Below are 13,794 nucleotides of genomic sequence, written 5' to 3' on the forward strand. Positions count from 1 at the left end.
TTGACTTTGTAACATTATTTATTTATTTATTTATTTTTGTTTGGCCCCTTTTTATGACCCTTTTTTATTAGTTTCAAAAGCAATATTATTTTAGGCGTGTTATGGGCCCCACTCCTCTCCAGAACAACAATTTCGCCAGCTTATAAAATCCATCATCTGTGGCCCAGAAATAGTTTCAACCGCTATCCAATATTCATTCAAATCAAACTTATAATCATTTTTCCCCCCTTATTTTATATAACAAGATACTTATTTGTCTCGGTGCCTGCATATTTCACTGACGTTGACATATGAAAGCGCCGTAATATTATTCAAAATCTATAAAGAAATTTTATGTTATAATGTTTCGGAAAAAGTGATCGTCCAAAGCTTGCATTGCATGGCATGGACCTGGCGAGTCCAATTATTGCTTCGCCTCGCGCCGAGTATTAGGGCAATTATTGAAAGAGACAAGAGCTGATTCCGGTTTCATTGTCTTGTCCCCGTTGGAGTTATGTGACTTCCATCCATTTTCATTTACAAACCCAAAATTAATAATATCTGAATCCGTGTATCCATTGTTCATAGGTGTATTATATATCCATATTATTGAACTATTTCCGAAAATAAAAAAGCAGGTGTTGGGAATAAAATAACTACATTATACCCTAAAAAAATCGCGTTCAGAAACGATCGTAGAATTCCGAGCCGCTCCATGGACCATACAATAAATCCAAAAGCATTTATGAGCAGCAAACAATAGATTTTCTTGGCATTTATGGGTATATCCAAACCGGAGCACTTACGTATACATATCCAAGATGTCCCTTTTATATGAATATTAAAATTTTTAAAACAACTCTTTACGATCATAATTACTAATTGTTGCAATTTTGTATAATTTATAACTTTACTCGTTTATAGTAAATTAGAAATTCGATGACGTGACAGCATCCCAACTCATATAGACCGCCACCCACATATATATACACACACACATACATATACATTCATCTAAACGCAGATAGTTTGGAAACATGCGAGTTAGGCGAAGATGCATGTTAGAACCGTTAGATATTGAGGATGCAGTTTCTTGGGCCGGACCATATGGTATAGTAACCACGACATATCATTATTGTTCGAATCGTCAGTGCGTAAATACGAAGAACGATAAACGAATGGCCTCTCGGAAAAATAGAAAAAACAAAGCCTACAGAAAATGACAACCACATGTGTAGATCGAATTAAAATGCTAAAAATAGTCGATTAAGATTCAGAATTACTTGTTTTTTGTTGTTTTTTTTTTTGCTGAAAATGGTTGGATCCTTTTGTCAGGAATCTGGAGCCATCATCATCCTAATAGTAACGACACAAAACATCATGATACGGATGAGGAAACTGTGCCCGAACATAGACAAGGAAGATGGATTGGAGACAGTGTTGGAGGTTCCAATACCTGAGGAGATGTTCTCGAGTATGGGGACCAACGTGGCGTTGAGATGGCAGAACATGCTGACGTGGATGAAAGCTCAGACCTCCGACAAGTGGTCGCAGCCGCTGATCGCCGCCCGAATCAACGAGCTGCGGTTCCTCCTCTACCTCGTCGGCTCCCCTCTCATCCCTCTCCAGGTCCAGCTCGGCCATTCCCTTCACAAGCCCGTCAAAGACAACTCCATTGTGAGTCACACCACCCACCCACACATTGTACGTATATATGTATCTGTGTATATATGTAAACGTGTCTGTGTGATGATTTGGAACGCAGCAAGCGTCGACGGCGAAGTACATAGTGCAGCAGTACATAGCGGCGACGGGAGGGCAGGCGGCGATAAACGCGGTGAACAGCATGTGCGTGACCGGAGAGGTGAAGATGACGGCGTCGGAGTTTCACCAAGGCGATGACTCCGGCGCCAATCTCAAGAGCACCGACGAGATGGGTGGGTTCGTTCTATGGCAGAAAGATCCTGACCTCTGGTGTATGGAGCTCGTCGTCTCCGGTTGCAAGGTCGTCTCCGGTAGCAACGGCCGGCTTTCATGGCGTCACTCTTCGAACCAGCAGTCTCCTCCTTCCACCGGACCTCCCCGACCCCTCCGCCGCTTCTTACAGGTTTCTCAATCTCCACTTCTTCTCAACTCAACATCGTACCGATCGACGTCTTGACCGGGTTTGGCAAATTCTAGGGATTGGATCCTCGATCGACGGCGAACCTGTTCCTGGACGCGACTTGCATCGGGGAGAAGATAATCGGCGGGGAGGATTGCTTCATCCTGAAGCTGGAGACGAGCCCGGCGGTGCGAGAGGCTCAGAGCGGTCCAAACTACGAGATCATACACCACACGATCTGGGGGTACTTCAGCCAGAGATCGGGGCTCCTGATCCAGTTCGAGGACTCGAGGCTTCTGCGGATGCGGACCAAGCAAGACGACGACGTTTTCTGGGAGACGAGCGCCGAGTCGGTGATGGACGATTACAGGTACGTCGACAACGTCAACATCGCCCACGGCGGACGTACATCCGTGACGGTTTTCCGGTACGGAGAGGCGTCGGCGAACCACCGGAGACAGATGACGGAGAAGTGGCGCATCGAGGAGGTCGATTTCAACGTATGGGGTCTCTCCGTTGATCATTTCCTTCCTCCGGCCGAATTGAAGATCGGAGAATGAGGGTTTTGGTAATAGATCAGACTGAGAATCAGAAGTTTTTTGGATTTCGAAGAATGCAATCGTTTAGGGGGTTAGCGTGAAGAGAGGTTTTAGGGTTCAAACCAAATCCGTGAGTTCGATGCCTTGCCTTCGATTATTTTGGCTTCCCCCAATTTGTCGAGAAACACGAATGTTCTGTCGGCGAAAGAATCCAACTTTAATAATTTTGACATAAATATCAAATTATACTTGCATGAATATTTTTTTGTCGGCATTCACAATAAGTTGTAAGTGCATTCACATGAATATATACATCACTTCATGATTAAATGGGTCGAAGAGCCATTAAAATTGTAAAAAAAAAAAAGAGTTGCAAGTGCAACAATGAGTTGTGGTATTATTATGCGCATATAAAAAGTAGGCATGGGTTACATTTTTCCTTATGGCAAATTTATTTACTCTAACAAGAGTTTGTAGAGCAAGGAGCAATGCCATTTTGGACCTCTGAAGAAATGTTACAAATTAGAATGCGATTATGTCAGGTCATAAATATAAAATTTGTTTGCCTAAAAGCATATGGAACGGAAGAAAAGAAAAGTATGCGCCTACTTACTTAGGGTGTTATATATATATATCGACGACATGTTCGGTGATTTTCCTTCGCTCTCTCAGATTTTGCAACCCGAATTTCTGTTTCAGTTTCGGCGCCAATGAAGGATGGCGATACCCTTCCCATAAGCAATGCCGCTTCGACGGCGGGGAATGCGAAGAAGGACGCCGGAGATTCGGCGTTGTTCGGGAAAGGTCGCTACAAGTTTTGGGCCTTGGCTGCGATTCTACTGCTCGCCTTCTGGTCAATGTTCACCGGCACCGTGACTCTCCGGTGGTCCGCTGGAAACCTCAATCGATTCTCCGACGACTTCGACTCCCCGATCCACGAGGATCTCGATGTTCTCGTGAGTTCCTGTTTTCGCCGTCTCCGTGATCTTGTTTTCTCGTTTCGTTTTTTTTTTTTTGCTCAGTCGATTGGGGTTTGGATTTGGGAGTAGGAAATGGAGGAGAGGGAGAAGGTGGTGAAGCACATGTGGGATGTGTACACCAATGGCCGGAGGATCAGATTGCCGAGGTTTTGGCAGGAGGCCTTCGAGGCTGCTTACGAAGAGCTCAGTAGCGATGTTCCTGGCGTAAAAGAGGCCGCCACTACGGAGATCGCCAGGATGTCCGTTCGCTCTGTTGTCATAGATCCTCCTCCGGCTCATTCAACGGTGATGCTTTACTGCTAAATTTGATTTCTAAGTTGCTTTTGCTTTGCTCCTTTTATGTCCTCGACTTGGCTGTCCACTGAATGCATTAGATTTTTAGGGTTGGGGCCATGATTCCCTTCGTGTTTGAGTCGATTATACACGGGTTTGAAGCTTTTCCCTTCAGCTTGAATTGGAAGATAAAGCTTGATATCAGTATCCCCATCGGATACTCCTGAGAGATTGATTGCCAACTAGTAAAAAAGGGATTGCCTTTACCAGAAATCTTAATGCTGTACAATCCTAATGAGCTGGTTGATGGGTTTGAGCTTTTACCAGCGCACCAAGAGCTCCTTTAGGAGATCTGTAGATTATGTGCAGGCCAGTTTACCTTAGCCTGAAGAAAGGTTATTTCGGCATCGAGTTGATTAGGCATGGCTTCCGTCTTAGTCGAGAAATCCGGCTAACTAGAGGAGGGATGGATGGAGTTTGTCGGTCTGGATACAATCTGTTATCAAGTCTCTAGCATAGATTCAGCCCGTATTAATCCATCTTGATCCGCTAACACTACAAGCTTTTTTTCTTTTTTTTTTGCCATGCTATCCTTTTGAACATTGAGATCTGATATGCCCAAGTGTGTTGTTTGGTCAATTGCTTTTGACAATATTTCTGAGATTGGCCATAGGATCTAATGGATATTGACTAGGGAAGGCAACCTTGTCATGGATGTCTCTCTTTCATCTTTCAGCCTTATTGAGCCAGTTGGTTAAGAGTCGATGTCATAGTTCTCAGGTCCCTGTTCTGTAAGACTGTAATTTTCACTTTAGGATGCTCTATAACAAGACAATTGATCTTGGGTTTTGACCAAGAATTGACGTGCAGAGGCACATTATACACTTGAAAAGCGTGTGTGCTAACATTGTCCGTGTCTGCATTCATGTCGCAGAACGTACGAGAATTGGCGAAGACTCTAAGACTTGCGGACAAAGGAGGAGTTGTCCAAAATCCGGAACCAAACAGCCATCTCTCCAGAATCTTCTGATCGATCTCCCTTCGCTTTGCCGCTGGTTTGTCGAAGGGGGAAACACAGAGGTATATACTTCATGCCCAAAAGATAAAACGTGACCAGCAATGCCCATGTCTAGTGTGGTTTTTTTCTTCAAACAAGGGCATAAATCGTCGTTATAGGGATTATGCGATACAAAAATTTTCATTTTTTTGCGTTATTCTGCAAAGCTGATTTTTATTTTCTTTTTGTATGAAATAAAAAGGTAAAAGAGTGATAGGTTTTTGAGCATTATAACGTAGTTTTGTTGTCCATGTGAGTAACACGGGCTCTAAGAGATATAATAAGCCCATTAATCTTATTACATTGGGCTTGGGCCAATCTTCTGCTACTTTGTATGGTCGTAGTCAGTGGAATGCTTTATTCGTATTTGAAAAATCTTTTATTGTTTTTGAAGATTCATAACAAAACGAGGTACATGAATGGAAGAGAGAATATTAAAATGATGAAAGCCCGAGAAACATACATTATTTATTTTATTAAAAAAAAAAAAAAGGCAAAAGCATGCGTGCAATTGGCGAAAAAGCCCATAAACCTTTGCCCCCCCTCTATCTTTTGTTTTTTGCAGCATATAAATATATATATATATATCATTAAAAAAGAGGTTTCCGACATATCAGATAGAAAGAAGGGACATGAAATCTCCAGCATATATATATATGTGTCTTAGCATAGTAAGATAGCAAAAGAAATAATTTGTTACCATACACACCACACGCACATATCTAATTTAGTAACAAAAGATAAAAATTAAAATAACAGATACCCCATTGACTACTGATACAGTGATACACGGCTTTCGCTTTCCATTTTCATAAACATTCATCTCATGAAATGCAAATTTCTCTTCTTTTTGGGGCGGAGCCTAATTCCTCTCAAGTAACTCCGTAAATAAGACACTTTGCTAAGGGCTAAACTGTAAATTCGTGTTTCCCGCCCAACAGATGCTAGTATGGAGGAAAAAGAAGTATTTCTGCCCATCTCGCCCCGTTTTAGAGCAGCGGAGTCTTTTGGTGTTCTCCCGTGGGTTCCTCCAGCGGCTCTCTCTCTCTCTCACTGCTTCCTTTTCCTATGGTAGTTCTTCGCTCCGACAGGTTTTCCTCTTAACTCTCGATTATTTGCTTTCCCTGTGTTTCCGACGTTTTTCTGGATCATCTTGTGTCGGGAACCGCTTCCTCGGTTTTCTTTCAAGATTTGTGGGGGGGTTTTTTATTGTTCATTTTGTGTTTCTCAGTCGTATCTAGGTTTTTCGAAGACGAAATTGTTGTTTTCCGCTGTCGCTTTTTTTTATTTGTCCTCTTCTCGGAATTCCTAGGGTTTCGGGAATGGCCGACGAGAGCAAAACGGAGAAAGATTCTTCCGCTGGCTCACCGACTTCCGTTCTCAACGACAAGGTTTGCTCTTTCTTCCTTTTTCTCCTCTTTCACTACTCTTTTGTTCACTCGCCTTTGTTTACGCGGGTCTGCTCACTTTCTCTAAACCGTTAGTAAACAAGGTATATCGGATGCTTGTAGTAGACAACTACAAACTGCTGAATGTTTGCTCTTATTTTTCTGTTTAATTTCTTGCGCTCTTCCCCCCTTTTTTATGAAGGAGAAGTGGAAAATATACAAGTTTCAAATTTCAAGTAACGTTTTTGTTTTGCTTTCGGCTGTCTGGTTTTTCTATTGATGATGTTTTCGTACCTAACTCGGGATTGTCTCTCTGTGAAGGACAAATGTGAGGAGAAAAGTATAACCGGCGGGGATGAAAATATACTTAATGCAAAAGAAGGAGATGCATCTCTTGTACCTGAAACGATGGCCAAGGAAGAAGAACAGCTGCTGAAAGCTCGGGAAGATGAAGAGAGGGACAATGGCATAGGGTCAGTAGAAGCACCTCAGCTGGATGATAACCAGTTTACCAAACTGGATGAGCTCTTGACCCAAACCCAGCTTTACTCGGAGTTTCTTCTTGAGAAAATGGAGGATATCACGGTTGTAATCTGTGGTCTTGTTCTGGTTGATTCTTCGCCTGTGGAGTAAGAGTTCTTTATTAATCAAGCTTGGATATTTTTGTTTCCAGAATGCTGTTGAGGTCCAGAACGCTGAGCCTGAGAAGAAGGGTCGCAAAAGAAAGACTGCTCCTCAGTATAACAATGTGGTTTCATTTTCGACTTTAGCTACCCTGATATTGACAATTTTGTGATTTTTTACTTATTTTATATCACCTGCTTATTTGTAACTTCCACTTACCGTGAATTTTTGGATGTTTTTTTTTTCCAGAGGAAGGCCAAGAGAGCTGTTGCTGCAATGATCAGTAGATCTAAACAAGGTGATGAAGTCTCTGACTTGGACCTGACTGAGGAAGAAAGAATGGAAAAAGAGCAGAAAGAACTAGTGCCACTTCTGACCGGTGGAAAGTTGAAATCTTATCAGCTCAAAGGTGTTAAATGGCTTATATCATTATGGCAAAACGGCTTGAATGGAATCCTAGCTGATCAGATGGGCCTTGGAAAGACGATTCAGGCAATTGGTTTCCTGGCGCATCTGAAAGGAAATGGGCTGGATGGTCCATATCTAGTAATAGCTCCTCTGTCTACTCTCTCAAACTGGGTGAATGAAATCTCTAGGTACTCCCTTGTCTATGATGTTTATTCAGATGTTGTTTTGGTTGTTGTTTCTAAATTTTCTTTATTAATGTTTAATAGGTTTGCGCCCTCCTTGAATGCAATCATCTACCATGGAGATAAGAAACAGAGGGATGAGCTGAGGAAGAAGCACATGCCCAAAACTATCGGACCAAAGTTCCCTATAGTTGTTACTTCTTATGAGGTTGCTATGAATGATGCTAGAAAATGTCTGCGGCACTATGCATGGAAATATGTTGTCATTGATGAGGTAAGTTCTGAAGTTAGATTATCAATCTCTGCAATTGAGTTGGGAACATCACAATGTTCCTTCTTTCTTATCCTATATATATTTTTATTCTATAGGGCCACAGGTTGAAGAACCACAAGTGCAAATTGTTGAAGGAACTAAAGCACTTGAGGATGGATAACAAACTTCTGCTGACAGGCACACCTCTGCAGAACAATTTGGCAGAGCTATGGTCACTATTAAATTTCATTTTACCCGACATTTTTGCTTCGCATGCAGAATTTGAATCATGGTATGAATATAGTCTATATCGGCCTTTCTAATGTCCAGTGACTTTTCTTGCTGGCAAATGTCGTTGCTTCTTTTCCGCGTAGATTCCCATTCACGTTCCATCTGATGGAGTGTATTCTTGCCAGGTTTGACCTATCTGGTAAGAGTGCCAATGGAACAAACCAAGAAGAAAGAGAAGAGACGAGAAGGGCTCAGGTATGCACCTCCAGTGATTGCATGATTAATTTCACAAAACGTTTTTCATTGTATAGAACTCTGACATTTGGGTTAAAATCATTTCTAGGTTGTGGCAAAACTTCATGCTATACTACGTCCATTCATCCTGCGGAGAATGAAGAGTGATGTAGAACAGTTACTTCCTCAGAAAAAGGAGATTATTATTTACGCTACATTGTCTGCTCATCAGAAAAAATTCCAGGATCATCTTCTGAATCACACACTGGAGAAACACCTTCTAGAGGATGCTGTGCCGGGTAAATAGTCCTGCAAGTACTCTTATACTCGGTTATGTCATTGCTGCTTAGTCTGCATGCGTGGAACATTTCAGGCCGTGGCATAAAAGGTAGACTTAACAACCTGATGGTTCAACTTCGGAAGAACTGCAACCATCCTGACCTTCTGGAGTCACAGTTTAATGGGTCATGTATGTCTCTTGCATTTAATAAATCCGTGAAAATCTCTGTTTGGTAAATGTGTGTAATTTTATTCCGTCCTCTTTTCACCTTGACAGATCTCTACCCTCCTGTTGAAGAAATTGTTGAACAGTGTGGGAAATTCCGCTTACTGGAGAGATTGCTTGTTCGGTTACTTGCCAGAAATCACAAAGTATGTTCTACAGGTCATAGCTCATACCTTGTAGCCATTGCAAATTGCTTGTTTAATGTTTCTTTTCCTTCTGAAACCAGGTTCTGATCTTCTCCCAATGGACAAGAGTTTTGGATATTATGGATTACTACTTCAGTGAAAAGGGCTTTGAAGTCTGCAGAATTGATGGCAGAGTGAAACTGGATGAAAGGAAGAGACAGGTTGGCTCGGGCCTTAGTTATATATGTTCACAATCTGCCACATAGTTAAGCTATAAAAAACAGATAGATCGTATAGTATATAGCCACTGAAGAATATGTTCTCACTTCTCTCTTGTAAAACAGATCGAGGCCTTCAACGACAAGGAGAGTGACTGTAGGATATTTCTTCTCAGCACCAGGGCTGGCGGTCTGGGTATCAACCTAACTGCAGCAGATACATGTATACTCTATGACAGCGACTGGGTAATCAATCATTACTGTATCTGATTTTGTACTCCTGTACACGCATTTTCACATTGTCATTAACATGTTCCATCTATTCTCCAGAACCCTCAAATGGATTTGCAGGCCATGGACAGATGCCACAGAATCGGTCAGACAAAGCCAGTTCATGTTTATAGGCTCGCCACAGCTCAGTCGGTTGAGGTAATGTTGTGTGGTGGCTTTCTAGCTTTTTCTTCTTCTTCTACCATTCAGTCAGGAGAGTATTGGCGTTGTTGTACAGGGGCGCATCCTCAAAAGAGCATTTAGTAAGCTTAAGCTTGAGCATGTGGTGATTGCGAAAGGACAGTTTCATCAAGAGAGAGCTGCTAAGTCATCAGCATTAGTCGAGGTTTGTTTGCTTACTTGCCAAAACCCTTTTCTCAGAAGATTGTAGATGATCATGGGGAAAAAACAACAGGAAGAGGACATTATGGCATTGCTGAGGGATGATGAAACCGAGGAGGATAAACTAATACAGAGGGACATAGGAGACGAGGATCTGGAGCGGCTGCTGGACAGGAGTGACCTCGTTGGTTCGGTCACAGAAGGAGCCTTTCCCCTAAAGGGTCCTGGCTGGGAAGTTGTCCTTCCCACCTCTGCTGGTGGAATGCTGTCAACTCTCAACAGCTGATTCCTGTTTTTTTTTTGTTTTTTGGAACAATTGAAGCAGAGAAGAGGAGAGAGCCTTTAGGTTATTTTTTGTTTTTTGAAGGCAGCTGCTGCTCTCTCGTTAAGTTAGGGCCCTCTGGTGTTTTTTTTTTTTGGGGGGGAGAGGGGGCAAATCGCGGATGGAATGGTATGATATGATCGGTTAATGGAGAAGAATGTTCCTATTTCTGTTCTATTCTTCAATCTTTAATCTAAACCTGATTTTAGGATTTTAAAGAAATATATATGTATGTATGTATGTAGATGGAGAGCTGAACTTCTCTTGTCCCTTGAACTGAACTGGACTTCCCCTTGAGAGGTATACAAAGCAGCTTTTAATGTATCTTGTATTTTTGGTTTTATTATTTTATCTTTTGGGTTGTTATTTAGGGGACAAAAGTGTCGTCATCCATTCGACTCTTGTCATTTGGATTGAGCCACGAGAGCTTTACGAAAACACAAGAGGGAGCCCTTTCAATAGTTTGCGATAATCCACCATCATTCACCCTTTCAAGACGTTGATAGATGCCATTACCATTATATCTCCCTTCGCCTTACACATAAATCCTAATACGATACATAATTAATGGGTAAACTACGACGACCAAAGGTGGAAAAGCGAAGGGACCACAGCCGAAAGCCAAAGTTGTATGTTATTATGTTCTCTCCATGCGAACCCAAAGATTCCCCAACAACTCAACCTTCTCCTTCTTCTTCTTCTTCTTCTCCTCTCCCTCTTTTCCCTTGAAAAAAATTATCCCTTTCGTTTTTTTTTAATTAAAATAATTTGACCACAGTGAAATACAATTATAATCATTTGAAAATCGCATCACTTATGAAAAAAATGGATAATCTGTCTCCCTAATGTTTGCCATTAACGAAACATTCCCTTTTGTGTTAGTTAAAAATGTCTTACTTTGAGATTAGAAAAAAGCCAGAGACCAAATTCGATTTGTCTTCACTATTAGCTTCATGAGGGTTCCATTTCATGCTTTGTCTTTTTTTTTTTTTTTTGATATAAGGTTTGTCTCTTTTTATATATATATATATTTTCCATATCCATCATATATATATATATATATATATATATATATTATGTAATGACTCCAACTCTCAAGTCTCAACTCAGTCTCTCTTTACACGCACATTGGATTTGTGGCTTACGCGTCAATAGCAATCAAATAGGTACCATCACAAAAATCGAATGCTATACACCTCTTTGTATGTACAACTTTCCACCGGAACATCATGCAGTAATTTTCACATTTCACCGCCTCATGAACAGAAAACTTCACAACTAATTCAATACTGAAACCCTAGTAAAAAAAGAACAACTTGTTGCTGTGATTTCTTATATACTTTTCTTTTGACATCATCATTCGAAGATGAGGTAAAAGACGAAAAAGAGGGAGAGGGTAAAAAAATTGGCGAGCAGGACAATCCATAAAACAAAAGGTTCTAACGCCATCATCATTCGTGCATGAAAATAAAATCAAACCGTTTGCTTATTTTTGTAATACAAATGTGAGTATAGCGGTCCAAATATGCATATATACATATACATATACATATGTGTGGGTCAGAGGGGGCAGAGTGTTATATAGTCAAATAAGAGTTGGATAGATAGAGATGAGCCGTGCGTGAGCAATCATTTGAGTTGCAATCACATATATATATATATACACATATATTTTGCAATAGTCTCAGTGGTGGGGGAGGGAGGGAACCATTCTTCTTATTCTATTTTATTTATTTTGAAGTCCCTCGTTTCTTCTCTTTCTTGCTTCAACGCCCTAATACTTTCCATCTCACCTAAAGTCTTTATCTCTCTGTCGGTGTTTTGGGCCCCCGATTATACGAGAAGGGCATTCCTTCTCTTTTGTTTTTGGATACATAATTCTACTGGAGTTTTTATTCCAAAAACATTAAAATGGTAGAATATTAACATCCATATTAAATACTTTTGTTTTTCCCAAATAATGAAGAAATTCTAAATTTGAAAATAAATGGTGTGGGAAAGCGCGAGGGCATAAAGAAGGGTTTGACTTGTGGGTGATGGTGGTGGAAGAGGAAATGCTAAAGCAGAGAGGTGGGTGAGGGCATTTATATCACAGACTCACTCTTGTCACACATACCACGTGTCACTTTCTTCCCCCGTTACGGCAATCATTGCCGCCGTTACGGTCCCCTCCCACCCGCACGAGTGCCTTCCGTTTTTCCTTTTCCTTTTATTTTTATTTATTCAATCTCCCTCTCTCTCTCTTTTCTACTTTTATTTTTATTTTCCTTTTATCATATCCATCTGATTTTGTTTCTAAACTGATTTTACTTGAAAACTGATACTAAAATACGGTGAATTTCCCAAGCCAAAAATTTTTATGTGGAAATAAACTGGAGTTCATTGTATATATATATTAAAAGGTCATGTAATGCGACAACAACGGTGACCAATTTTAACAACGATTCATACCCATAAAGTGTCCATGAATTAATTTATTATTCTACATATACATATATACATATATATATTCTCCAGTAATAACAAATACATAGTTTCTTTTTCTAGTTTTTATTATCATTAAAAAAGATAATGAATAAAAAGGCATGTGAAATTCGGGGAAAGCTGGTAGAAGAGCAAATGCACGTGAAGAGCAATAATGTATACACATGGATCTGCCCAAAGTATCCTCCATTATTTCTCCTGAATTTTTCTTAATTTAATTATAATTGTAGTTTTATAGCATATTGGGAATTCAGTTTCATAGTTATTAATTATAAATAAATTGAATCTATAAAAAAAAAAATCGATAACTGTTAGTTAACGGACCTTTTTAGCACCTATGTATCAATGTTACGCATCATTTTAAAATATTCCCAAATAGAGTGTATTTGTGTGTGTACGCTTAGAAACATTGTGTTTAAGTAGATGTATATATTTACGTATCACGATAGTGTTAGCGCGCGAATAGTATTTACACCCCGTGACCGTACATTGTTTCATATTTCTGGGTTTCAATATACATATATACATGTGCAGTTTTCACTACCTTATGTATTTTTGCTCACACGATGCTATGTATATATACGTGGACAATGGTCCGTATGTAAAACCATATATACATATATATATATATATATATAGTGGAAACTACATGAATAATCTCTCCCAATCTTGGCATGTTCTAGTCAAACGAGCGTTAAAGAGTGGGGGATCAACTATAACTATGGAAGAAGCATTAAATAATTATTTTGTAATTTTCTACCAATTAAATGTTATTCAACGTCATAATGTTTGCCAATGAACGAATGAATGATCGTAATGCAATATTGTTTGTATTCGCATAAAAAAAAAATTATGATATATTTTTGTGGTACGTTAAACTAAAGAATAAAGAGGCTATAAATGAACATAACAAAACGTGAGAAAAAGGCGATAGATGATATGATAATATCAAAATGACAACCAAAAGGTCGGGGAATAATGGTCCCTTGCCAGCTTGAATCCCTAGCGGCCTCATCTCTTCTTCTATATTTTATTATTCATAATCTCAGTTTTTTCCTTTTTCTCCGCACCAAACTTACTACACATAATTGCTGCTATTTATCTTTGAATAAGAAGATATCACAATTTCAGTGTATGCGTGGTTATATACACACACGCGTAACATAATATATACTATTATATAATATAATACATATTGTATTCCATCCAGACGCGAACATCTTCCGGGTTACCATATCGAGGAGCTCTACGACTGTGAAACCCCCCCCCCCCCCCC

At 40.1% G+C, this 13,794-nt stretch overlaps 3 protein-coding genes across 6 annotated transcripts; all 3 read left to right on the top strand.

Moving 5' to 3' along the window:
- Positions 1-1,279: 1,279 nt before the first annotated feature.
- On the top strand, positions 1,280-2,880 carry LOC104826919. Its single transcript, XM_010559886.2, has 3 exons — positions 1,280-1,656; positions 1,745-2,086; positions 2,161-2,880. Exons 1-3 carry the CDS (start codon positions 1,294-1,296, stop codon positions 2,641-2,643), a joined length of 1,188 nt encoding a protein of 395 aa, XP_010558188.2. The 5' UTR covers positions 1,280-1,293; the 3' UTR covers positions 2,644-2,880.
- Positions 2,881-3,237: 357 nt separating this feature from the next.
- On the top strand, positions 3,238-5,285 carry LOC104826929. The gene is made up of 3 exons (XM_010559906.2): positions 3,238-3,578; positions 3,672-3,887; positions 4,810-5,285. The coding sequence occupies exons 1-3, from the start codon at positions 3,333-3,335 to the stop codon at positions 4,903-4,905; spliced, it is 558 nt and encodes a 185-aa protein (XP_010558208.1). The 5' UTR covers positions 3,238-3,332; the 3' UTR covers positions 4,906-5,285.
- A 615-nt stretch (positions 5,286-5,900) lies between these two features.
- Positions 5,901-10,204, top strand: LOC104826939 (ATP-dependent DNA helicase DDM1). 4 transcript variants are annotated; one of them, XM_019204091.1, is made up of 16 exons: positions 5,901-6,023; positions 6,245-6,323; positions 6,642-6,908; positions 6,994-7,071; positions 7,194-7,540; positions 7,619-7,808; positions 7,904-8,079; positions 8,204-8,273; positions 8,362-8,551; positions 8,626-8,721; positions 8,809-8,903; positions 8,984-9,103; positions 9,227-9,346; positions 9,431-9,529; positions 9,609-9,716; positions 9,786-10,204. In XM_019204091.1, the coding sequence occupies exons 1-16, from the start codon at positions 6,001-6,003 to the stop codon at positions 9,996-9,998; spliced, it is 2,271 nt and encodes a 756-aa protein (XP_019059636.1). In that variant the 5' UTR covers positions 5,901-6,000; the 3' UTR covers positions 9,999-10,204. The 4 variants fall into 4 exon arrangements, with proteins under 4 accessions (XP_019059636.1, XP_019059637.1, XP_010558220.1 ...); XM_019204092.1 differs by having other exon boundaries at positions 5,906-6,023; positions 6,994-7,068; XM_010559918.2 differs by having other exon boundaries at positions 5,906-6,023; positions 6,642-6,905.
- The last annotated feature ends 3,590 nt before the right edge of the window (positions 10,205-13,794 follow it).

Source organism: Tarenaya hassleriana, unplaced genomic scaffold, assembly GCF_000463585.1.
Source record: "Tarenaya hassleriana unplaced genomic scaffold, ASM46358v1 Cleome10, whole genome shotgun sequence".
Taxonomy (NCBI): Eukaryota; Viridiplantae; Streptophyta; class Magnoliopsida; order Brassicales; family Cleomaceae; genus Tarenaya; species Tarenaya hassleriana.

What these genes read in the sequence shown, in the direction of transcription:
- LOC104826919 (XM_010559886.2), top strand. Translation starts at nt 1,294, where the DNA reads ATGGTTGGATCCTTTTGTCAGGAATCTGGAGCCATCATCATCCTAATA. An exon ending in CCGTCAAAGACAACTCCATT is followed by an intron (nt 1,657 to 1,744) that starts GTGAGTCACACC and finishes TTTGGAACGCAG; the next exon opens with CAAGCGTCGACGGCGAAGTA. An exon ending in CCCTCCGCCGCTTCTTACAG is followed by an intron (nt 2,087 to 2,160) that starts GTTTCTCAATCT and finishes GGCAAATTCTAG; the next exon opens with GGATTGGATCCTCGATCGAC.
- LOC104826929 (XM_010559906.2), top strand. Translation starts at nt 3,333, where the DNA reads ATGAAGGATGGCGATACCCTTCCCATAAGCAATGCCGCTTCGACGGCG. An exon ending in ACGAGGATCTCGATGTTCTC is followed by an intron (nt 3,579 to 3,671) that starts GTGAGTTCCTGT and finishes ATTTGGGAGTAG; the next exon opens with GAAATGGAGGAGAGGGAGAA. An exon ending in CTCCTCCGGCTCATTCAACG is followed by an intron (nt 3,888 to 4,809) that starts GTGATGCTTTAC and finishes TTCATGTCGCAG; the next exon opens with AACGTACGAGAATTGGCGAA.
- LOC104826939 (XM_019204091.1), top strand. Translation starts at nt 6,001, where the DNA reads ATGGTAGTTCTTCGCTCCGACAG. An exon ending in AAGAGACGAGAAGGGCTCAG is followed by an intron (nt 8,274 to 8,361) that starts GTATGCACCTCC and finishes AATCATTTCTAG; the next exon opens with GTTGTGGCAAAACTTCATGC. An exon ending in TGGATGAAAGGAAGAGACAG is followed by an intron (nt 9,104 to 9,226) that starts GTTGGCTCGGGC and finishes CTTGTAAAACAG; the next exon opens with ATCGAGGCCTTCAACGACAA.